Raw genomic sequence first — 25899 nt, 5'->3', positions numbered from 1 at the left:
AGCCATATCAGTGCACAAAAGTCAAGGGATATCCCGATATGACATCAGGCGGGAAAATAATTATTTTCTTTACAGAATTCCTTCATTTTCTTTCAGAAATAAATTCGTTCTTTCTTTTAACAAACTCAGGAAAGCGCAACGAATTTCAGACTGACTGAGCAAGTTACAGAGCAATCTTATGTCAAATAACAGAGAAAAGTGGGAAAATGAAGTGCAAGTCGAACCACTAAAACATCGTGGTCAGCGTTGCTACGCAACCCGACCACAAAAATCATTTCTTTTAGATGTTTGATTTTTCCATTTAAAGAAATTAATTTTCAATTCGTAATTTTTTGGAAATTGCTGGAAATCCGACTTATTCTAAGTCAGATGATTTTTCTTTGTCCCAAAAGATCCAACTTAAAGGTCAAGCGCCCTCTAATTCCTACTTTTTTTAGATTTACTTCCCAAATGATAGTCAAGTATATAAATGACGACCTGGGATCAGCCTTATAAAAAAATCACTAATTTGTCTTAAATCAGTAAAATTAAATCATTGACCTATATAGCATATGCAGCCGGTGATTATGTGGTGCAGGATTAGAGCCTGGAAACTGTTGGATTATTTCAGACGTACACTGCTTATTTCACCACAAATTGTTATAAAATCTATCTAAATAAAGCTCATTGTTTTAAATCAAATCTATTAGTTTGCCATAGCTATGCTATTCATAAATCGCACCACACTTATCATTTATACACATATCACATTTAGAAAATAGGTTTTACACAATATTCTATTTAGAGGGCACTTGACCAGTAAGCAAGGTCTACTGTATAAACCAATTACCAAGACAATTTAATGTAATAGCCTGCAGCGACTTATGCCCCAAGTTGGTTAAAGAGGATCACAGAAAACACCTCAATAGACCCCCGATCATACAGAAAACCCAAGGTAAGGCAGGAAAGGGATGAATATTTGATGCACAATAAATTTTCTTATCAGGAATTTCATAATTTGTATATTAAGTTAATTATATATTGAGTTAAAGGATCTAAACATTTCTAGAATACAAAATATGCGCTGATCGCTTTTCTACTCAAGAATAGTGAATAAAGAATCAAGTGTCAATAATGAAAAAATGTAATTTTTTTTAAGAATTACCGTTTAACATGTTCGCTGCCACCTAGCGGTTTAAGGTCCAGTTGGCTTTGCCAACGCTAATTTTTGACATTATACAATTTATATGCTGCCAGCAATATTTGTACATTGATAAATTGGTACACTGATCTATTTTAGTATAAACAAGAGGTCCATAAGGTCCATATGGTCGAAGACAGAGCATAAGGAGATATCAGTTTTAGTGGAAGGCAATTCAGGTGTTTCCAGGGTTTCTTTTAACCATTATGGACATTTTCCCCCAGACAAAAGTGGTCCTATTTTCCCAAAGTCCTGAAAAATTCTTTGAGGAATTGTGAAAATAACTGATTATTTTTTTTCTTAAGACATTAAAGTGTTTGTTTTTTAGTTTCTTTCAATATAACGACCTTTTTCAAATATAAAATGCGTGGATCTACATTTCCTTAAAAGCATAGTGTAATCGTCCCAGACATCCTACCCACCCTATTTCCCATAATGGTATAGTACACGCGTTAATCAATGAAACTGTGTTCTCTGTGCGTATGATGCTTCAATGAATGAAGTTCATGTGACACTGTGCACTACTACTAGTGGTAATTTTTATTAACCAAAGACCACATGGTAACAGGAATGCACTTAAAATGGCTCTAAAAATCCTCAAACTTTCCAAACTTTGACGCCTGATGTGCTTGGCATAGATACGCCTTTACAATTTTTTCCAAATAAAGAGAACGGACACGATCACGGAAGCCCTGCGTATCTCATTATATCTTTTTTTCTAGTACCGCGCGCCGAACAGTTTATCTTTCGTCAGTCAATCTGAGTCGGCCTGTGTTTATACGAGGCGGGACACAGCCGCTTGTCTCGCTGTGTGTATACAGCACTGCTGTCTCTAGTCTACTATTACATGTCCTATAACTCACTCGGGGTATTTCCCAAGAATACAGCATTGAATGGCGTGATATATGATACCGGCTGGCATTACTGGTAATTTTCATTGCATGAAGAAAATCCTTCACTCGCAGTGCTTTCAAGAAATAATATCCAGGCTAGTGAATGACTTACACAGCAGAGACCACCTTACCGATACTCTCTCTGTCAGCATAAACCACAAACTGCGCAGCATCTATGAACTACTTACGAATGTATTAGTATGCGAGCACCTGTGAGGATAGTGATGGGGATAACACTTCATTGCTGAGTAAAACCGATATAGACAATTCACTGATATGGTAAGCCCTTCGTGCGCCTCAAAACTTTCCATAATTCATCACGATTTTGGGACCTTAGGTACAACAGGCTATGATGTTCATAGCTAGGATCATGCATATAGGCAAATGACGCGTTACAGACAACTTTTTATTGGATTATCAGTTCTATATCGATATAGCATTATGAGACTATATCCATTATAGTAGAGATACTATTAGAATTTTTACCAGCGACGATCCCTATATGGTCTTCGACCATAAAAACCACATGACGAGATAACTCCTCAATGGCTATGGTGAAGAGATTCTCAATTTTTTCGTGTCCCCATTGCCAGTGAAAAGTGTGAAAAGTCAAATAAAAATCTAAAAGAAAAAAGGTTTCATTGTAACAAGAGCCCCAAGGGGCACTATGGCCAGCCTGTCAGCTTTTCATAAAATGGCAAATGATGATGCATTCTGTGGGTTCAATTTGTCAAAATAACACTCTCAGCTGAGAGTCAATACCTAATAATTTACACAATACAATCGTAGAATACAAAAGTAGCACAGACAGCGACAGGATCTGGCAGGAACAAATACCTCAGATAAATCTTTTCTCTTGGTCTTATTGATTTTAATGCCGAATAGAAATGAATTTTCTGAAATTTGCTCAATAAAACAAAATTGAATTGGATTTGATATTTTTTTGCAGAATAAAATTTGATTGAATTTGTAGTTTGAGCACATGGCAAATTAGCATATCAAGGTCACCTATCCGATTTTTAGAAAAAGCAATTTTTTCCAAACTTTGCACAATGGTCAATGATATTTTCTGTAGTGCTAATAAAAATATTCCTTCCAAAAACTAAATCAACTAAAGCTTTCACAGAAATCGATCTTGAAATACAATTTTAGATCTAAAAACAAAACCAGGAAGTAAAACGGTAGAGGATACCGCGGGTTCACGTGAACACCTGCTGATTTCTGCGGCTAAGCTAACCATAGAGGAGTCTTTGCTTTCAGATTGGCTTTTCAAAACCAATATTTTTGCGATCAGATACTCGCGAAAAAGCTCATATAAATTTTAACGAGGCCCTCTTTCAAAATTCAGCTACGTAGAGTTTGGAGAATGGATAATGCTTTAATGAATGATTTGTATGTATATATGCTCAGTTGCACAGACAAAGAGCCTTTGCTCTGGAAACCATGTCATTCACTGCATTTGTATAGTAATAGGCTCAGCCTAAGGCTGGCCTAAAAATGATATAGAATGATTTTAGTCGTTATATTCTCTCTAAATATTGGCCGGAAAAGAAGCTAAAATTCATTGCTTTTTGAAGATTTCTTTGAAAAAATTTCAAGTGTGCACCAGACTTGAGTTACCCCATAAATAATATCCCAGTCTCTCCATACTGCCAGCTGGTTTCTCGCCTCTGTCATTCATAACGCTATGAAATGACATTGAATCGATAACGATATAACTCGTCATGGCAAACTGATTTATCTCGACAGCGGCAGCGAACGTGTTAATAACATCCTAGAAAGAAGACTTGAAATTTCAATTACCAGGATGTCCTCAACTGGTTAATGCTTACCTGAACTATTATTCTTTTCTTTGGGTCTTTTGCCTTTTCCCTTGTACCCCAATGCATTTGGCAAATCAGTTGTCTCTTTAGACTTCTTAAACAACACCTAAAAAATCAATTTGGATCAAGAAATCATATTATGCCCTTAAATATACTATTGTATAGGCCTACCGCTAAAGTTTATGATAGATCAAAGTCGAAAATCCAGTCAAATAGATGAGTAAATTTGATGTTTCATTTTGTCGAATAAAAGATGACAGTTCGACGGGTAAACTATGAGTTAGACGTACAATATCTAAAATGTTGTTAAACAGCATCAAATTATTTTGTGCTCAACTTACCTTGAGGCGAGGTAAATCAGTTGCTTCTTTCCATGATTTATCATCTCTAAATTTCGTAACTCTTGGAAATCTAATAGATATGCCTCCAGCTGTATGTGCATCTGAAGCAGTGAATTCAGCACCAGTAACTTCCCAAACTGCAGTGTCCTATAAACAACAAATCATTTAAGTAATATGTTACAGTGGTGAAGCGCACAGCCGGAAAATCCCATTTCGTTTAAAGTACATAAGTACATAGATAAATTAATAAGACAGTGTTCCAAAACTCTAATTTCATATGTACAAGAAATTTAGGTTTTGCAGAAGCTATCGGTTTTGCGTTCAGCGTGAAACATACAAAGACAATCACCCATGATATTGAAAAATTACTATGAAATCTTGGTGCAGCGCGTAAGCATGTTCAACTTTGATGCTATACATGGTATGGGTTTTCCCCATAACTCACTAGCACAGGGCAGAAATATCGCCACAGTTTGTTCTTCATAATGATGTCACTGGGAAAGCTCTTCAGTGAAAGGCTTTCGCAGTGATGTCATTATCAAGTAGTTTCATGTAGTAATGCGCGATACACAAAACTATCCTAATGTTGTCTCTGATAATCAAATGGAAATAACACTCACTAGGGGGATACAGACGTACGTGAAAGATCAAGATGATTGTGCAAAGCACCTTCAAAATTTCCCTTGAAAACTTCAAAGTGCTGATTTTGGAAAACAAAAATAGCCACGATTTAGCCATCTTGAATCTTATTGGGCCAGTTACCACGCTGCAGATATGTCTATGGTAGATACATGTATAAACCAAAGATCACCACAATCGATTGCATACACATTACCCTCATAAGGCAATACATATATTTTTCACTACAAATTTATGTGCCTTGCAGATTACAGGATACACTGATACGATATCATGATATCAATCATCAAGATACTCATATCAGATATTCGTAGAAGAATTCTGCATAACATTTGTCATTTCAAAACAGCCCACTAGCCCCAAACCAAACATGTTCGACACCCCACTACCCCAACACCCTACCATTGGGGATCTATTATGGTTAGCTGTGGTATGTACATGTATAAACACAACACACCATCATTAGGGTTGTCAGACTAATGGGCTGTCGGACTGTAGGTCTATCAGACTAATTGACTATAACCTCTGCTTACCTTTGGATCTGATGCAACAAAGTCAGGAACTAAACCTTTTGTTAACTTCAGCCATTTCGGTACTTTGCTCGATTCCTGAAATTGAAAATAACTAGAAATTGGTTTCCCCTTAACGTAATTAATACTACAGTAGACTCGGCCTAAACTGGTACAGATGAGACCTTCATTTTTTTATTGAATTAAGAAGATTGATATTGTTGTATTGTCAGAGTGTACATGTATTAGCAGTGTGTTCTAATACAAGTTTCAATTGAGTGCAAAATGTTATTGTATACCTTACTAATTTTGTCCATCTTCAATGTTTTATTGATCTTATCTAGTGTAGCATCATCATAGCCACTTGCAACTTTGGTTACTGTACACCATATATCTTGATCAGGGTCATAAACACCCATTAAAAACACTGACATTATTCCTCCTATATCATCAAATACAAACATTGTACATCAACAGACCAAGAAAAGTGTTAAACATAGCCAGATCTTTTCTAGACATTCATGATAGCAGTATACCACCTAACAGAAAAAATAGCTACCAGTATTTTCATTAGACCTTCCTACAGGAATGCCACTGAATGGTGACCAAAAACCCAGTTATAGAATGACTTTTTGAATCTTTTTCGAAATAAAAATCGCCTCACTTAAAAACCGGCTATATGTCTGGTAGCGGAATTTCTACTAGGAATCTATTGAAAATCCATGTAGGCCTAGTGAGATCATAATTTCATTATTTTCTTACCTTTATTCCCGGTGCCATAATAGGCCCCAAGAACGACAAGATCAGCACTGTCAGCCATTGCACCTTGAGCGAGATAATCTTTCTTTACTTTTAACCAATGCCGCTTTCCAGGTTCATATATACCCTATTACCATATACATATATATTGTCATGTAATGAAAACTGAAATAATGTGTTACAGTTAAGATCACTATATTCATATAATTTAGGAATAATGAGAAATCCCAATGAGATGAGTGATATGATTTGAAACTTCTGCACAATGATGCATACTAGGAGCTACCCACATTGATATCCTTGAGAACGAGTCCTTCAAGTCCTTCACGAAATACCTTCATCATCATATCGGCCAATGTCTCTGGATCCTAGATAGAAATAATACACTTAATCTTTCTATTCTAAAATAGCCAGCTCAAAATTTAGTACCTTATATCCAGACCAATAAGCTGATTTTCTAGTCGCAGATTTTACCCCATAATACCCTGGATATGTTGATGACCTAAAAAATCTATGTCACTAACGCTTCTAAAGCTCCATATTATTCAGCAACCATTATTTACTACAAGTAAACTACTTTGTTACTTTTTGCATCACCCCATCACAGCAACACACAACAGGGGTAAAATGCCATAATGCAGCTATAAGATAGATATGTTTGTGAGCAAGTCTTAAATAACCACACTACTAAGCGCTCATAGTACATTTGAAAGCAGTCACACATAGAGTGTGTATAGTCTACAGTCTACTGTTGTTAAGAGTAAAACGGCACTCATACATTGTCAGAATAAACTAATTAACATATCAGCTAATCAAACTTTTTAATTAGCTTATTGGACAAAGCTACAAAAGTTTCCTGAATTCAAACACCAAGCAGTCATCTTGGCTTATCAGCCGGCTGGCTGATGTCGACAAGCGACGCGACGCCTACTGACGCGAACTGCGATCACAGCCCAGCTTATGTTGATTGCGCTCTGATTCCCAGCAACTGAGGCCGACTAAAATTTGTGCTACGATGGGAGATCCTCCCAGTTGCTCCCCTGCTAATGTCAGTTACGATTACTGGCAACTCAACCGATTGCAGATGGCCAAATGAAGGAAATTTTAAGAATAGAACTAAATTATTGTGAATAAATATATTTCATTTAAATCTAAATTTCAATTTGACTTTGTACGCTCATTCCATAGAACAAGCAACTAAAAAGAGAGAAGGCATATATCAGCTCTGAATCGAACATAATTTTTTTTATGTACCAATTTCATTTCGAGACCTTCTGTCCAGTCATCTAACATGCTGAAGTTGTTTTGTTTGCCTTTGAAACTATTTGAATTTGAAAATTTATGACAAAGTACTAATGACGCTAACTAGCGGTCACAATTTTTTAATGTATATATGTATGCAGTCTCTCATTGGCTGGAATTCCTGCGCTCAGTTCCGTCGCGTCGCAGATGAGTTCATGTTTGGGATTGAAAGCAACTGTCTGCCTACTGTAGGCCGGAATATTCAAGAAATTCAGCAATGTCTAATATTCAACTTACATTGATGAATTCCATTTCAGAGAAAAGAATTCGGTTCGGAATTTCCACCATATTTTTCTGCAAGATTTCTCTTCTTTGCTTGATTGGTCTGGAAATTGGATTTGTCAATATTTCAGTCATTATTCATATCAGATTTTTCAGCTCTAATTCGCTGTGTATCAAAAATACTTGAACATAAAATTGAGCTACTATTCTCTTACTAGTGGCAAACCTGAGGAAACCACTGTTTTTTTTCTAAGGAACAACTTCCAACTTTTCGATTCATTGCACGTGAATTTAGCATACATATTTACTTAGTATGTGAATTTTTGACAAAATTTTTTAAATTTGGATTGATCGCCAATGGTTTTTCTATACGACCCGGCCCTGCGGTATTGCATTAAGCCACCGGCGAAATCCGCAATCTTTTTACGTCATAGCAGACCCAAAAAAAATGCGGAGAGGCGGGCGGGATTCCCACCATAGGAAAGGGTAAGTACTACTCGGAAATACAAATTTTAGTTACAAAAATTGTAATATTTCCGTCAAGTACTGTACCCTTTCCTATGGTTTTTGCTACACTAGCCTAGCACAAGGATGGTGGGAAAGGTAGATAGAAAAACCACCGCTCAAATAGCAAGGTAAGAGGGAAAAAAGAGAGCAACTCAAGCACGGAATGGAGCACTGTAGCACAGGGAAGATCGGTTGGCCACAGTGAGTCCGTCCAGCTCAGGGCCCCCCCGAATTTTGCAAAATTAATACTTGCGGATATGAGCCCAAACTATGTATATGGATACACACCTTGTGATCCGATAATGCAAACATAAATATTCTACGCTAAAGGGTCCGATCGGAAAGAACGGACACCTTGAGCCATAACAACAGGACCGAGTGACGCTAATGAGCCTAACTGGCCTGAAACATCCTGTAAATAAAATGACATGAATGTCGGTGGAGAATTCCAAAAGGCGGCCCGACAGACCTCCTCCAACGGAGCACCTGAAAAGGCTGCGCAGGAAGTAGCCATAGACCTCACTTGATGAGAAACCACTCCCTCCGAGGAAAGATTCTCCTTCAATAAAATGTCCTTAATCAGTGAAGAGACCCATCGGGCCACTGTGTCCCGAGAAATATCACCCTTCAGGTGATCCAGCAGCGGAATAAATAACCGCTACCTCGAACCCCTTCGTGGAGCAGAGCGATCTAAATAGAAACAAAACGCCCGCACAGGACATAATGTCCTGTCCGGAAGGTTGTTTTTGCAATGTTTTAGGGCTTCAATTCGCCATTGACGACCAACAGAGCCTGGTCGTTGGCAGTTTGCCAAAAACTTCAAAGCAGGCCGCAGCGAAACAAATTCCTTAGCTGGCCCGAAGACAATATGACCTTGTCGCACTGAAAGCGCATGAATCTCAGAGCGACGGGCCGAGCAAGCCAAGAACAACAAGAATAGTCTTTTTGACAAATTCGCAAATGACGCTGCAGAAAGAGGTTCAAATGGAGCCTCCATTAACTTCTTCAAAATTACAGCCAGATCCCATGGTGGAACTATCCTCGGTACCCGAGGCCGGGAAATAAAAATCCCTGCAACAGGCTCGGCGAAACAAATTCCGTTGCTGGCCTGAAGACAATATGACCTTGTCGCACTGAAAGCGCATGAATCTCAGAGCGACGGGCCGAGCAAGCCAAGAACAGCAAGAATACAGTCTTTTTTGACAAATTCGCAAATGACGCTAAAAGAGGTTCAAATGGAGCCTCCATTAACTTCTTCAAAATTACAGCCAGATCCCATGGTGGAACTATCCTCGGTACCCGAGGCCGGGAAATAAAAATCCCTGCAACAAGCTGGGATATCCGATGATCCCCTGTTACATTTGGCCGTCCAGAAGCACGCAATGTATGAGAAATTAACCTTTAATAGTTATAACCTGCAAAGCTTTTACTACAAATAGAAATTACAAATAAAAAATCTGCCAATTGAGCTACAGAGGGTGAGCATGGATCAATTTCCCCTGCAGCACACCAATCCGCAAAATGACCCCATTTGGCATCGTAAATGGTACTTGTTGATGGCCGCTTAGATCCTGTGATAGAGGAGGCAGCATGTTCTGAAAAGCCTGAAGCTGACAAAGATCGCTGGACAATGCTCTTGCTCTTGGCAGGCGAGCAGATTTAACCACTGGCCGTTTGGATGATGCCGAAAGTTCCCCTGAGACAGAAGCGATGGGAAATTCGGAAGAATCCTGGGGTTGTCGCACAGTAGGTTGAGAAGTGGTAGGAACCAATTCTGAGCCGGCCAACATGGTGTTACCAGGACTATGTTGCAATTGACTGATCTCTCTATTTGATCCAGCAAGCGCGGGAGGACTGGTGTGGGCGGGAACGCATACGCATGCATCCCCAACCAGTCCAGAGAGAAGGCATGGAAAAGGGGAAACAAACAGAGGACACCTCCGATTGAACCGGGTGGCAAACGAATCCAGCAGCGGATTGCCAAACATGTCTCGAACCCGATCGGCTACTTCTTGGTGGAGAACCCATTCTATCGCAATAGCCTGACCTCAACGAAAAAGAGCATTGGCCATCACGTTCCTTTTCCCTGCTAAATGTGCCAGTCAGGGACACGCCCTTTGTCTGGCACCAAAGAAGAATTTTGGCTGACAGATCCATGAGGATTTCTGAGTGAGTGCCCCCTTGATTCTGAAGGGAAGCCCTCACTGTTGAATTGTCTGTGGCTAACCAAACGTGGTGGCCCTCCACTCTCCTGTGAAAGAACTTCAGGGCCTTCCACACGGCCAGCATTTCCAGGAAATTTATGTGGTTGGTGGCCTCGAAGCGACTCCCGGCTTTGACACAGTTCTCCAGATGTGCCCCCCACCCTTGGTGACTGGCATCCGTGAATACACGAACTGGAGCCTCTAACGGGGCTAGTGACACCCCGCGCCGAAGATTCGTAGTTGTCGCCCACCAATGAAGATCTGGACTTAGATTGGTTGGAGGTACGGGAATCAAGGTCTCCCAGTTGCCCATCGACTGAGACCAGAAGACCTTCCAATATTGTTGCAAGCACCTGCTTCTGAGGTGGCCTAAGGGCACCATCAGACCCATGGAGCTGATGGAGCCTAGAAGCCGTGACCAGCAACGAGCTGTTCTAAGGGTTGTGGACACTCCCGCTACAGCTTCTTGAAGTTTGGCTACTCGAGCCATAGACGGAAAGACATTGTCAATTCGGAGATCAAAGTCCATGCCAAGATAAGTGAACTGTTGGGCCGGTGTCAACTGAGATTTTTCCCTGTTTACGCAGAACCCTAGCTGATGGACTAAGTCCAAGACTGAGGTCATTGCCTCCCGACATTCTTGAGCCGAGTTCGTGACTATTAACCAATCGTCGTGGTAAACGAACAGTTGAACACCCCTTGACTGAAGTACCTTCTGAACTGACTTGACCAACTTGGTGAAAACCCACGGGGCCGTACTGAGGCCAAATGGAAGAGACCTGAATTGGAACTGGCGGCCTTTCCACTTTATCCTGAAAAATCGCCGAGATTTTGGGTGAATTGGAACCTGAAAGCATCTTTCAGGTCCAATGAAGCCGCCCATTGACCCGGACGGAGCCCTTGAATCACGTCCTTGGGTTTGGTCATACGGAACCTTGGAATGTCTAGGTGCCGATTGAGGGATGACAGATCTATCACAGTCCGTTGACCCCCTGTGACCTTTGGTACCATGATTATTCGAGAAAACCAGCCGGGAGAAGTTTTGTTGCAAACTGGTTCTATCGCTCCCTTCTCGGCCAATTCCTTGAGAGCCGGAGAGATTAAGGCCCCCTAACCCAGTTTTGGCCGCATGTCGGGAGGTGACCTCGTCAGGCGCGGTCGCCTTAGGAAGCCACAAGAGACGACCCGGGAAGGCCAACCGTCTCCGAAAAGGTCGGACCAGTGGGTTGCTGCCTGCCGCAGACAACCTCCCACTGGTCCCGAGAATTCATTTCGAGTTTTTCCGAAAGGAAGAGCCCCTTTTTGGAGCCTTCCCCTTGCCCCGATACGAACCGGAACTGTTCCGACTGGACGAGGCTTGACGCGATTGTTGAAGTTGCGCGCTAGTTCTCCAACCGGCATCCGTAGCCACCTGAGAAAGCGGTGAAGTTTTAGTTCGTCCTGTTTGCGTCCGTGCCGAACCTTGCGCCGCCGGCGTCGGACCAGAACGCTTTTTCCACGGAGTTTGGACGGTGGACTTGGTCTGGACCTCCAAAATCTTCCTCAGCTCGGCGGAAACAGGAGTGCACCAACCGGAGAAGAGACGTGAAGACCCGTTCTGGACGGGGAAACGAAAACGTTCCAGGGTGACATTCACCTCATAATTGTGTATCTAATCGAGCCCATTCTCTTGAAACCGCTGACGATTCCCGTAAAACGTTGAGATCGGAGTCCGGAGGGCGATAAGCTTCCATTGACTCACCGACCAGAGGAGCTGCTGTGGGCTTAGCGCTAGTTGCCCCGTGTTTGACAAAACAACCGAACCGGACCGGACCGACCGAAACCGGTGCGGGCCGATCCTGACTACCGTGGCGCGCGCTCGGTTCAGAACGTTTAGTCTAAACCGGCCGAACCAGCTGAACCGGTGAACGACCAGCGACCGGAGACTGGTGCCGGTGAACCAGCGTTCCTCCCCGGTGAACGGAGTTGGGAAGCCGACCGTGCCAGAACGATCGGCGACCGCTCCGCTATACGATTAGAGATAGAATTAGAGACGTCGGTTGGCACGTCGGCCGAAACCGACTAATCCCTACTATTAGCTCGACGATGATCTCTTAGGTTCCGAGCCTTATCGGCCCGAATCCAAAGGTCCTCGGACCAAACCTCGCAAATCTTGCAAAGATTACTCCTTGCACAGATTTGTCCAGATTTACACCTGCACGACGCACACGAACCGTGATCATCTCAGGCACCGAACAAATGCCCACATCCCTCACCGCCACGATGTTGACCCTTAGGAGGGGGCGGCATAATTATTTCGGTCACAATAATAAATTCAATTCAATTCAATTATATAAGTAAAATTATTACAGTAAAATAGAAACAAGGGATAACCCCCAAACCGAACGGACTCACCGTTACGAGAGTGATAACTCCCTTAAATTCCTAATTCCTTTGATTTTTTTTGGCGAAAAAATCCAACGCGTTCATGTACAAGAACGCCAAGAAAAAAGATGACGGATTTCGCCGGTGGCTTAATGCAATACCGCAGGGCCGGGTCGTATAGAAAAACCATTGGCGATCAATCCAAATTTAGAAAATATTGGCAAAAACCATAGGAAAGGGTACAGTAGTCGACGGAAATATGCTTTTTGTATTTTCTAGAGATTTAGAATTAAAGAAAGTTCGTTTGGCCTTGGAGATAGCGATTTTTAAAATGCAGTTTATCTGCTCAGGTAAATTAACTAAATTTACCTGTTCTCCCCTGTATATATACCCCTCGTTTTTAGTCATAATCTCACACCCGACGATGCTCTCTAGAGCAAGATCAAAACTTTTAGATACAATAAATTCTTGATTCTAGAATTCTTTTAATTTGTACGAAGTGGGTTTAGTTTTATCTTGACAATCAATAAAGTATACTTTGTTGGCTGAAGATTTGCTTGTTTATCATGAAAGGGGGTAAATACAGGTACGTTAACATCCCCCCAGAGCTCATAGTCCCAAGTGGGCTAAAAAGAATATAAAACACCTTTTCAGATATAAACCCCCTTTCTAAATTCCTGGATCTGTCCCGTCCGTATAAAGTACCTGTGGAACCTCGCTAGTCGGACTGGCAATGTACTTGGGGTGGCCACATATGGACAATGACATATTCATTCCTAGCTAAGTGTCTAGCCTGTTTCTACGTAAGAGGAACTTACTTGTTCAAAAGATTTTCTCCATTATAATGCACACAGTCAAATACAAATAGGCAGACATTGGCATCTTTGAATGCTTGTTTCTGAAAAACAAGTGTAAGAAATATGCATCCTTTTCACACATTATCAAACAAAAAAAAGCCATACAACCACGGTCAACAATCATTGTGACTGGTTTGAAGTTCACTTGAATTAACAATAAACCATCTTTTAACACAACTTACCTTATGAACACCTAAAGTACCAAATGGTAATGGTTTTCCTGTATTTGTATCAATAAGAAGAACTTCTGCATCAAGAATGAGATCACTTGCTCCTGGAAAAGCTTTTGGAATCCAGTCTTTGAAATGTGCTACCTACAAAAGAATTTACGCTCTACAAAGATACATAATGATAGAGTAATAACTCCCCAATCTCATTGAATTCCTGCCTGAACGACAGGTGAAAATATTCATGTCCCTTGTGCAATGATTTTTAAGCATCTTTCCACAAGTTTCACAGGTACCTACCAAACTTATCTAGTGCATCAAGATACTGGATAGGCCAAATCAATTTGGTCCCTGGGGGATACATGCTCATATGAAAGATCAAGATCAGATTGAAGCATCTTCAAATTTGAAAATTTTACACATTTCAAAAATGTGTAAAAAGTGCTGATTACGGCAAACAACAATGTTTGCCAGTTGGCCATCTATATTCTGACCAGGCCAGTTTTTGGGCTGAAGACGTGTCTCAGGTGGAACAAGTTAAAACCAAACATGAAGACAATCCATTGAAGCGTTCTCAAAACTTTCCAAAATAACTAAGTGACTGGATTCTGTCTACGGACAAACGGTTTAAAAGTGAATGCAATAGCCCATAGGATGCTGAATGGCCTGAAAAAAACTGTTATGCAACATAAGTGGTGATAACGGTAACCCTTAACAAGAAAGAAATTCTAAAAATGGGCTTGCTGACATGGTTGTACTGAAAGCTTGCTTGTTGGTTTTGTATTTCTGTAGTAGAATTAATCAAACTTTGACCTGATTACTTTTTAAAGAGCTAAGAGATCGGTGTTGTCTTACATCGTTACATGAAATGTTAGGCACGGGGACTGGGAATCGGAATGGTTTTATTGTAGACGCAGACCAAGTAAGTGCAAGCTTTTGGATAGTTGTTATTTGAATATTGTAGTGTATTAACGGAATCTATCATCATGTTGATAATTGCTAGATTACTTATCGGATTGTGTTGAAATGATAGAAAAATTTACAGCTGAAAGAAAAAATGTGACTAACTCGAGTGACTTCCGGTGAAGAGAAGTGAACACTAAAATAGATAGGAGCCACAATTTTTCTTACTATAATAATAAAGACATTAAGCAAGAATAAGTTGCATTTCCTTCAAATGACAATCCACTACGATCATCCGATGAAGTTTATTGCCATCATAGACTACCGCCCCTGGCTCTTTGAAGAGACAGGGAACCAGTCTTCAATTCGATTTAGAATTTATTTTACAGAAAAGCGGTTTTTAAGTTTTAGACATTTAAACTGAAAACTATATATGTTCAAACGGAGATTTTTCAAATGGCTGCTAACGCAAGCACCCAATGAAAGTAAAAGAATTTTCTAACTAGGGGTCCAGGGACACCATGCCCACTTGGGAAGTGGTTTCAGATGCTGAACAATCTAACAATTTCAATATTCAACGCCCCATCCAATGACCTTGAAACTCACCACAATCATAAAACATGTCAGCAGCTACAATTTTGTAATTAATTGTGGTAACAAAATATGCCTAGTTACCATAAATATGGAAATACTAAGTTATTCCACCACTCAACGCCCCCTGGTGACCATATGCGATGACCAATGACCTTGAATTTCACCATAATCATAGAACATGTCATGAGCTACAACATTGCAATCGATCATGGTAACAAAATATGCCTAGGTACCAATATAATTAGGAAATACTAAGTTATTATATTCAACACCCCTAGTGACCATATAGAATAACTAATGTCCTTGAAACTCACCACAACAATAGACCATGTCATGAGCTACAATTTTCCAATCGATTGTGGTAACAAAATATGCATAGGTATGAATGTAACATAGAAATACATGGTTCCTACAGATTGGTCTTTCCAGAATTTTAGGGGTTTTTTTAGGGAATATTTACAAAAATTTCATCAGAGGTCAAATATCCAAGCTGAGTGCTTATCTATTGTGTCTGGTCCCATTTGTACTAAATTTATTTAGACTAACCTAAAAGAGCGAATCAGGTCCGTTCCAAATTTTGGGGCGGACTAAGTCCAGGGCCGTCAGAACAGGGGCGGCAGGGGCGGCCAAAGCCGCCCCACTTCTTTGCTTAACAAAAATCTTTTCAAAAGCATGCTATACCGCGTAGCAGCTCGTCGTTCTCTGTACTAGGTGGTTGGCTCACGACTTCTCATGCTTCTGTGAATTAGACCGTGAAAAGGCCCTAAAACACATCTCCGGCGATTGAATTTTAAAAATTTTTCTAGGGGAGGGCCCCCAGACCACCCTTCAGAAATAAGCCTCGCCACTGAAAAATTCCTTCCGACGGCTCTGAAGTCTATGGTTGGAAACTTGTAACTTGTAAATTTCAGGGTAAATACTGAACTAATATGGCGACATCTTGTGGGCCCAGTCATAACAATATGTAGCAATGCGTGTGTGAATGCCCCTCAGATTTGGACTGGACCAGGTACATTTAGACAAGTCTAACTAGTGGTAGGGTGAACATGGCTTATATGACCAGTATTTAACGGTTAGCGGTAAAAATCCCCAATTCTTCAAAGTAGGTAAAAATCCCCCCTCCTTTTGAACGCAGTCTAAGTAGATAGAATCTTAAGGTCAATTAATTCATATTAATTGATACATATATTCAATTTATTCATATTTTACTGTGGAACATCATAAGTATATCATGAGCATACAAACTATATTATATACTATTTGAATTAAAACACTCCAAATTAACAGTTCATTAATACTCAATTTGTACATAAAGCGATCACACAGTAATGAAAGGGTTCATCGCACATTTCAAATAGCCTATATTACACTAGCTTGAATCTAAAATATTTGAAACTAAAAGTTCATTATTTCTAATAATTCATGGCATCGCACAGCTGAAATATACCACGAGTTAACTAGAGTTCACAGTTCAAAATATCATCCCAGTTCGAATTTTAAGATATAACAAATAAAAAGTTCAATATTCTTAAATTAATTCTAACAATTCATTTTATGCAAAGAGTTAACTTAAGAGAAACATCTTGCTTTGAAATTTCTTGAAAATCAACAAGTGGGGATTTTTACCTACTTTGAATATTTGGGGATTTTTACCTAGGGGATTTTTACCTACAACTGTATTTAACTAGTGCTTTCTAGAACAATAAGCAGGAGGTGATTGATAGTCTCACTATCTCCTTGACCAGCCAGTACAATTCAATAGGCCATTTGTATTTGGGTGCTTGCACTTTACTTAATTACATCTACAATGACCAGCCGAAACAATCAGTTGAATTGAGCTACTGACTTTGACACAATTCAAAGGAATATAATAGCCTGCAATGATGATGTTTTACATATAGCATCACATTAAAAAATGGTCATAAAATTTCTTTACACACATGATTTCCAGAATTTTGAGGTATTTTAGGGGCCTGCGATATCAAAGCCAGAATTTTAGGGTATTTTAGGAATTCTAGGGGCTGTAGGAACCATGGAAGTACTAAGTTATTGCATTGTTCAACGCCCCCATTATTCAATGCAAAAACCAATGGCCTTGAAACCCCCATGATCATAGACCATGTCATGAGCTGCATCTTCCCAATTGATTGTGGTAACAAAATATGTTTAAGTCTCAATATAATGTGGAAAACTTTCTCCCACCTACGCATGAGTACTGATGACACCAAGATGGCCGCCAATTGGGTCATAATTGCTTGATCAAATATACCTGTCTCGGATACAAAAGATCCTTTTCTAAAGAATACCCATCACAAATTGAATGAAAAATGGCAAACCATTAGGAAGCCACAGGACTCAAAATTCCGTTAAAAATTGGAATTTTTTGGCACAAAAAAGGTCACAGGACAGCCATCTTGAGTCCGATCGACCCAATTTTTCTCATGCTGATGGACCCTTGGGGGATATCAATATATAAGAATGATCAAGGCAATTGATAAAAGCGTCTTCAAAGTTTCCCATGAAAACTTCGAAACTGTGTAAAAAGCGCAGATTTTGGCGAACAACAATGGCTGCCAGTTGGCCATCTTAAATTTGACAGGGCCAGTTTCGGACTGAATATGTGTCTAGGGTAGATACATGTATAAACCAAATATCAAGACATTACCTTGAACAACTTCAAAACTATCCAAAATAACTGAATTCCGTCTACGGACGGACAGACGCTATGACGAGACGGACGACAGACGAAAATTGAACGCAATAGCCCGATGGGACTGAAGTCCCAAGTGGGCTAAAAACATGAAAGTAAATGTTTTATTGTGAAATTTTAATTGTGTCAATAAAGAATGAATTGAATTGTCAACAGCACTATGCCGTGCATGAATACCAATTTCAAGCCTGATCACACACGCTCAACCAAGGTTGGTATGCGCTGCTGAAATAACAAAAATGATTTAACAAAATCATAAAACAATGAAAAGGACAACCGTTACCGGGTATAGCCAATATGCGAAAGGAACCTAGATTTTATTACTGCATTAAATGTGTGTAAATATCAGAGCCCAAAAAAGTTTTTAATGAAAGTTATCGACTCCCCAAGCAAGTTATCAATCCGTGTGATAGCAATATGGGCTTGCAAGCATGCAAGCCCATGATAATGGCATTAGTTCATCATCATAGTTACACAACTTACTTTATGTGGAAGAACGGGTTTCAAACTACGACTGAAATATTGAAAACTATCTCCATTTTTGTGAACCTGAACTCTTTCACCATCATACTTGATTTCAGAGTACATTCCATTTGGACATTTCTTCATAGCATAATCAATTGACTTGCATGCTTCAGCCTATGAATAAATCAGTCACTTCAGTAATGGCATGATTAATCTTAATTCAATTGAATCAGCGGAATTGACTGACAAAAGGTAGTGTTGTATCGATAGCAATCAAAATCAACCAAATTCGTATCCTGACATTTGTGAATGTTTTGCCAAAACAATAGGCATAGAAGGTGCCTACAGGACAGTCCTAATAAAATCAATTTTACAAACCGACAAACATTTTACAAGTGGCCGTTGCTGGCTTTTCGTGCAGATACATGTATAGCGAGTTGGGAATTGAGATTTTCTCTTAATTGAAATGAGTCACTTTCTGTGATACTATAATTCATGTACTGCCCCTAGCATATTGGCAAATTGATTCATTCCGAAAGCATCAAGAAGATCGGATAGGCAATATAATATTACGATAGAGAATGCTACAAGTGTCAGTTCACATATCTTCTCCTTAAAGGGCAAAAGGATAGTGGCAATCTTTGTTTAACCCAAACTGGCAATCGGAAGCAACAAATTTGAATAGACCAGGGCCTAGTTTCAAAGACTGAGTATCAAAGTTATCCCTAGGGGTAAATCCTCAATCTGGATGACAACCATCATAGTAACAATGAGAAACTATGGTTATAACTGACGAATTTCAAAATGTTCCCAGGGACTATTTTTCTTCCACATCTATGAAACCCAGCCCAGGTATGTTCAGTCTAAGTCAGGTATCAATTTCTTTCTGTGAAGCGTTCTAGCCCATTTTCCATTGAATAGATGGCAATACCAGACAGCCTACGATGTCTAGCAAAGGGGGTGTCTTGGAAAGAATGATTAGTGACGAGATGGCTGGCCCAACAATCTGGATGACCAATGGAGGATTCTCTCCAGGGGATCAGACCATAAAGGTCACCCCCTAAGTAAGCTCACTTGGTATCATTTTGAAAGCTTGTCAAGAGCTTTCAGAAATGTATTCTACTAAGGGAATTTCTCTCATACATAGCTATTGAGTTAAAAGATCAAGTGTAGCCTATGATAGATTTTACTTTTAACGATAATGTTACATAAATACATAACAATCTTTCCTGTGAAATGTAAGCAGTAATGAGTGCTGAATGCTACTCAGTAATGAGTAGCAGTAAGTATTTGTAAATGGCAGCACCATGAAGGTGCTTAGGGGCAAAACTTGTGATAGAATCTGCTCGCAAAAAGTGGATCCAATAACTCATCCCTAACCAGTTGCACTCAGAAGTTGCCTCCAAAAACAATAACTAACCAGCATTGGAAGAATAGGTGTCATTAATGATGCTTTGACACTAAGCTTTTTCACCAATCCATGTCTACCATTCGCCTCTTGTCTGTTATATAAAACACGATCAACTACATCTTTCAGATTTCTTGAAGCTTGGAATGCATCATATGCATTTGGATCCAAACCTTCTAGACTGAAATTAGAATTAAAAACCTTAATTTAACTGACAATTCATATTTCAGGTTACTGCAGCCAAAGGAAGATGACTCATCTGGACTAAAAAGAGAAGGCAACACTCAGAGGTTCCAATACACTAATTCATTCCTCACTACTGGGGACACCTAGTCGATTATAGAACTAATATTAGACACTAATTCCTAACTCTCATTATGATCAAGGGTCCAGTTTTGAGCTGAAAGCTTATCATTTATCATTGCATGCCTGTCTTTAAGTTTTTGTTAGATTTCATAATAACAGTATCTTTATTGCCATAACTTATGACAATAAATGGCCGGTTAACTGATAGGTCTTTTGAAATTGGTCCAACACAGTAAATTCCCACAGTATCTGAACCATTATCATAATTCTGGGAATTGGGACACTGGTAATAATAGTAGTGCCATCTGAATCAGACGATTCATCACTACCTGTATACAATGATCAAAGCATATTGACTTATACCAAATCAATGTACTTACATATGTTTTGCACCAGCGTTAATGCGAAGATCATGTTTTATAAGTCGAATGATCATCTTTAAATCATTTGCTGTGGATCTACAATGGAAATCATACATATTTTTGGAAAAATATATTACACACATGATGGAAGATTGAAACATAATTTCTTAAACCATAATTTCACTATCACCCATGAGTGTCACCATCATAATAAATAGGAAAATTTCAGTAGACTCTACTTGAGTCAGATCCATTCAATTCAAAATCCATTCAACTTAGGTATTTGTTGAAATATTTCTCCAACCTGATCCATGAAGAACATGCTGCCCAAAAATCCACAAAAGTGTAAACTAGATAAACCTATTTTTCAAATCAGTACAAAATATCAATTACAAAATAAAGCTATGAATGCGCACTCCGTGGTGGAGGCAATACTGGGGTTGGTAGGTATGGCATTGTATAGATGGAATGAAATTGAAGCCATGTAATGGGGACAGCAACGTGAACATCATTAGAGGTACACAATAAAGCACCACCAGGTGATGCAAGGCGCATTATTCTGTCACTTGGCAGCAATTGTTCAACTCATAGCACGTATAGTTGCAGAACCGTATTGCATGTTTGAACAACATGCAGCGTAGGCAGTTCTTTTCGAGCATGGAGTGAATTGATTATAATTTCATTTTTAGGTCAATTGATTTATCAATAACTGGAGAATTACAGCCATCAAGAAATAAACTTTTCTTAATCATACCTCTTTGCCATACTTGTTAATACTCGTTGCTGGTCATCCTCTTTTGTAACATTCGACATTTCATCAAGGATTTTGTCAACCTGTGGCAATAGATGCATCTAAATTGAAAATTACCAAATAACGGCTAATTTAATATGCGTGTTTGATTAGATTACATGCACACCTACATCCTGAATTGATAAAAAACTCTTTTTTGCACATTGAATATTGGTACTTTTTTCAAAGAAAACTTTGATTGTTTCGGCAACATCTCCATTGTCCAGATCGTCTAACATTGCAGATTGATCTTCTCCAAATATCTGAAGAGAGATCATCATAGCACAATTAAGGTTCTACATGGTTGGTTCAGATTTTATAAGAAAGGTCAAGCCAAGCTAAGAAGTGCAGCCTAAGTGCTTCCCCGCATAGCACTTCAGTAAGTGAAGTGAATGGAATCAAATCAGCTCCATCTTATCTAAGGTAGGCTGCTTCAAAATCGACTGATCCAAAACATGTCTGATAGGCCTACATTAACCTCTAATTTCAGTATAAAATGACAAAGCATGTAGAAGCTAGATGCCTAAGAAATCAGACCAAAATGACTGCTATTAACCACAAAGGTCACAAGACAGCCATCTTGTTTTTAGATCGACCCAATTTTTCTTGTGATGCTTGGCTCAAGGGGTATACATATGCATACCAAACCTCAACACAATTGCTCGAGCCTCTTCAAAATTTCCCATTAAAACTTTAAAAATGTGCTGATTTTGCCAAACCAAAATGGCCACAAGTTGACGCAATCGAACCTGATTCTGTCAATTAATGGACAAAAAGTGAACACAATAGCTGGCTGGGACTTCATCCCAAGTGGGCTAAAAATCAGAGGACACTAGACATAATATTGTAATTGAATATACCAACCTGACTGAAAAGTTTGACGAGTTGTTTACTGTTTATATTGTAAACTCTCTTCACGGCACCAGGAAGCAAGAGTTTTAAGAGAAGATGAGTGTCACCTTTAAACCCATTGCCACTATTTCCTTTGGTCAAATAATCTGATACAATACGGGTTTTGCCAATATAGCTGCTTTCATCAGCAATATTAGCACAAAGTTGACGATACAAACGAAAGGAATTGTCTTTTTCGTTGGCTTCATTCAAGGCAGCTGGATTCATTTTCTCCACAGATTCATGAGAAGGCTTTCCTAAGGAAGTACTTGGAACAGCTGAATAGAAAAAAGCCAAAATTTTGAAAATTCGTACAAGATATAGGCCTAGATTTAATACTCTTAATCATTTGAACTGATGAATTTTGATAACATTTGAGAAAAATCCAGATCAGACATATCTTATCTGCTGCACAGGTACAACGCTAATGGTAGAAATGCATGAAGGAAAATTGATGAGAACAATACAATATTGGGAATCCATAGGCCTACGCGCAAGTGGTTTACCTTGAAAAATGAAGTTTGTCTGGCAAGGGCATTGCCTATGAAAATTAGTGGTTCCAAATGCTCAACAATCCAACAATTTCAATATTCAACGCCCCTTGGTGACCATATACAAGAACCAATGACCTTGAAACTCACCACAATCATAGATCATGTCAACAGCTACGATTTTGTAATTGATTGTGATAACAAAATATGCCTCGTTACCAATTTAATATGGAAATACTAAGTTATTCTACTATTTAACGCCCCCTGCTGACCACATTCAACGTCATAGGACGGCCATCTTGAGTCCGATCGACCCAATTTTTGTTATGCTGATGGGCCCTGGGGGATTCACATATATCCAAAAGATCAAGGTAATTGATCAAAGCGTCTTTAAAATTTCCATCAAAAAGTTCAAAAATGTGTAAAAAGTGCTGATTTTGGCGAACAACAATGGCTGCCAGTCGGCCATCTTGAAACTGACAGGGCCAGTTTTTGGGCTAAAGATGTGTCTAGGGTAGATACATGTGTAACCCAAATATCAAGACATTACCTTGAAGCGTCTTCAAAACTTCCCAAAATAACTGGATTCCGTCTACGGACGGACGAACGCTACGACGGACGAAGGACGAAAAGTGAACGCAATAGCCCGCAGGGACTAAAGTCCCAAGTGGGCTAAAACACAGTGCTCATCTTCTGCTCCTACAGATCAGTCATTCCAGAATTCAAGGACTTTTCAAGGAGATTTTCAAATATTAAGGAGTGGATGCATCATTTTCATATCCCAATTACTGTCAACTTCTCCTAAATCGATACTGTTTATCTCAGTAAACCATTTAATTCGGTGGAATCTGTGTGTATAATAACTAGGCCTAAAACAATTTCTTATAATAAGAAAATTTTTAGGTTTTAGGCCTAGTTATTCGTTTGTATTGCCAATTTCTTAAAATTTAAGGAGTTTTTGAAGACTTTTGGAATTTTGCTCAAATTCAATGATATTCAAGGACCTTGAAAAATATTTTTGGTTTAGAAGGTGTTTTCAAGGAGTCTTAGGGACCCTGGTAATGATAATTCATGATAAACTATAATTACTTTATCAAAAAATCTTTATTTTAACGCCAGTTGAAACAATGCATTCATGCGCTCGTTAGCAAGCAGTGTTATACAGTATCACTATATGATAGTGTTGAGAATGTGTAACACTTACAGTCCATTGATTAGAACTTGTGCACATTAAGTGTAAGTGAAGGTTCGCTTACACTTCTACGATCAATCAAAACAAACTACGGATATTAGATGAAACAATACCGACTGCCTATAAAAATATATTCTCACAAGCTGAGCATTTGGAATTTGCATCTGTACTGAGGTCAATGAAATGCTCGCCATTTTGTGGCTTTCTCATAATCACATCTGTCAGTAGGGCCGGAATTCTCAGAATTTCCCATATATCTCCAAAACAGCCATTTTCACATTCGCTTTTAGAGACGAAGCCCCGAATCAAGGTCATTGCAATTTTATTTTTTATATGCAAGAGCATTTTTCCAACATGCACTTTCCAAACGTTCATGTAAAACAAAAATTCAAAACTGTACATTAACTGTAAATGATGTCCGAATAAATCCATAAAAAATATGCGCATAAATCCACTTGATTGATCTTGGATTTAGACATATAATAGACTTACCAGCATCTGTCTTGGTCGGTTTACTAGGTGTCTGTTTTGACTTAGCAGCTAACTTTTTCTTGGGAGAGGAATTTATTTTTACCATTAGATCTGAGATATATAAATTAAATAAACTAGAATTTGATGATGACCCAACGTTTGAACAAATTCAATGTCCATCGATCAGGTGGTGTAATTGTTACTACTAGTACTATGAGTTGGAGATTTTTAAAGGAATTTACCGACTGAGGGAGCAGTTATTTTACATCAATTCCATGCCATAGACCCATACATCAGCCTTGTCGATGCTTTACGAAACCGAATACTTGAAATTGTTAAAAAATTGGCAACAAAATTCTCCAATTACTCTTGACTCGATATCAAAAATTCCATTTCCAACAGATTTAAGCCACATTATCAAGTCAGATTTTGCAAATACCAGTTGGCAAAGTAGCAAACCACAGTGTCACCCAGATGAAAACCAAACCTTTTCCCACTATCCTAGATAATATGGGAACCAATTGCAATTTTCACAAAGCATACTGCTGTAAGGATACTTTTGAAGTGTTTCTGTTGAAAATTCATTTGCAAGACACTGAATCTATTCAAACAACCAAAGAATATGTGATATCATACTTTTTTGAAAATTTTGTTGGCCTATAGAAACTTGCTATTTACCATTTATGTGGTTCTTGATGATATTTTTATCAGCATCAGTGAGATCACTGAATCCTTCCAGATCATCAGGCTCTTCGATTTTCTTAGTTGTTGCACGAGCGCGTACAAATGTTTCAAAGATACACGATGGGTGAAAGTACTGTTTCATATCTCCACCACCATCGGAAAATGGATTAGCAACTAATTTAGCCAACCGCAGCTCGCCCTTGTCAATTTTTGCTTTGCATTTTTTACATGCCGATGTATTACGCTTTGCGTAATCGCAGCTGTATCTATTGTCAGCCATTGTTTTGTAATCAACTTCTTTAATTATTGTTAGTTCTTTTATCAATGATGAAAATTTCCTTATATTCTGGATTTGGGAGTAAAAACAAGAAAATGTCCTGTATTCAAAGTGCCTTTGTTTTTGCACCCCAAAAGATATGAAGATTGGTGAATTCGTCCTTTTCAATGACTGAATGCATAGAAAAATTGATGCTGTACTCCTCTTCAATGGACTACTTAAGCTAATGCCTAGCATACAAAGGCGTTCTCTGTAAAAGACAAGCAAGATTAGGTTAGAATATATAGGCCTATATATATATATAAATTATATATAATTTATGAATAACAAGGTGACTTGTGTCAGGGGCGGATACAGGGAATGGGTTCCCTGGGTTTTGTTGAGATATCATGTGATTAAGCGTAAAGGGTTAATTCCTACCAGTTTTTTTTATACTCTCATCACATCTGTAACCAGTGTATTTTAGTTGAAATAAATTAGTCGTAGTATGCGCTTAAGGATAGAGGATTATCTGAAAATATGTCTTTCACGGGTTATGGGCCCAGAGTGGCTAGGCTTCCACTGTTTAATGGCAAGGACTCGCAGTAT

General features: G+C 39.0%; 1 protein-coding gene across 9 annotated transcripts in view; it reads right to left on the bottom strand.

The window, feature by feature from the left end:
- LOC141914700 (DNA ligase 3-like) overlaps positions 1-25557 on the bottom strand; it is a 34346-nt gene extending 8789 nt beyond the window's left edge. For all 9 annotated transcript variants that reach the window (XR_012620875.1, XR_012620878.1, XR_012620876.1 and 6 more), the window contains exons 1-17: positions 25029-25557; positions 24372-24461; positions 22170-22474; positions 21437-21568; positions 21270-21349; positions 20534-20611; positions 19860-20028; positions 18458-18613; positions 13783-13914; positions 13562-13641; positions 7684-7771; positions 6435-6512; positions 6148-6271; positions 5685-5827; positions 5410-5484; positions 4238-4384; positions 3906-4002 (exon numbers count right to left, since the gene is read on the bottom strand). Coding sequence is in view for 5 of the 9 variants with exons in the window: in XM_074805967.1 (XP_074662068.1) it covers positions 3906-4002; positions 4238-4384; positions 5410-5484; positions 5685-5827; positions 6148-6271; positions 6435-6512; positions 7684-7771; positions 13562-13641; positions 13783-13914; positions 18458-18613; positions 19860-20028; positions 20534-20611; positions 21270-21349; positions 21437-21568; positions 22170-22474; positions 24372-24461; positions 25029-25548 (2494 nt within the window). In the remaining 4 variants the exon portion in view is untranslated. The remainder of the gene's footprint in view (positions 1-3905; positions 4003-4237; positions 4385-5409; positions 5485-5684; positions 5828-6147; positions 6272-6434; positions 6513-7683; positions 7772-13561; positions 13642-13782; positions 13915-18457; positions 18614-19859; positions 20029-20533; positions 20612-21269; positions 21350-21436; positions 21569-22169; positions 22475-24371; positions 24462-25028) is intronic.
- Between the last annotated feature and the right edge of the window lie 342 nt (positions 25558-25899).

The sequence above is a fragment of the Tubulanus polymorphus genome, unplaced genomic scaffold (genome assembly GCF_964204645.1).
Source record: "Tubulanus polymorphus unplaced genomic scaffold, tnTubPoly1.2 scaffold_13, whole genome shotgun sequence".
NCBI classification, from domain to species: Eukaryota; Metazoa; Nemertea; class Palaeonemertea; order Tubulaniformes; family Tubulanidae; genus Tubulanus; species Tubulanus polymorphus.
This window is presented reverse-complemented; position numbering and strand designations above follow the sequence as displayed.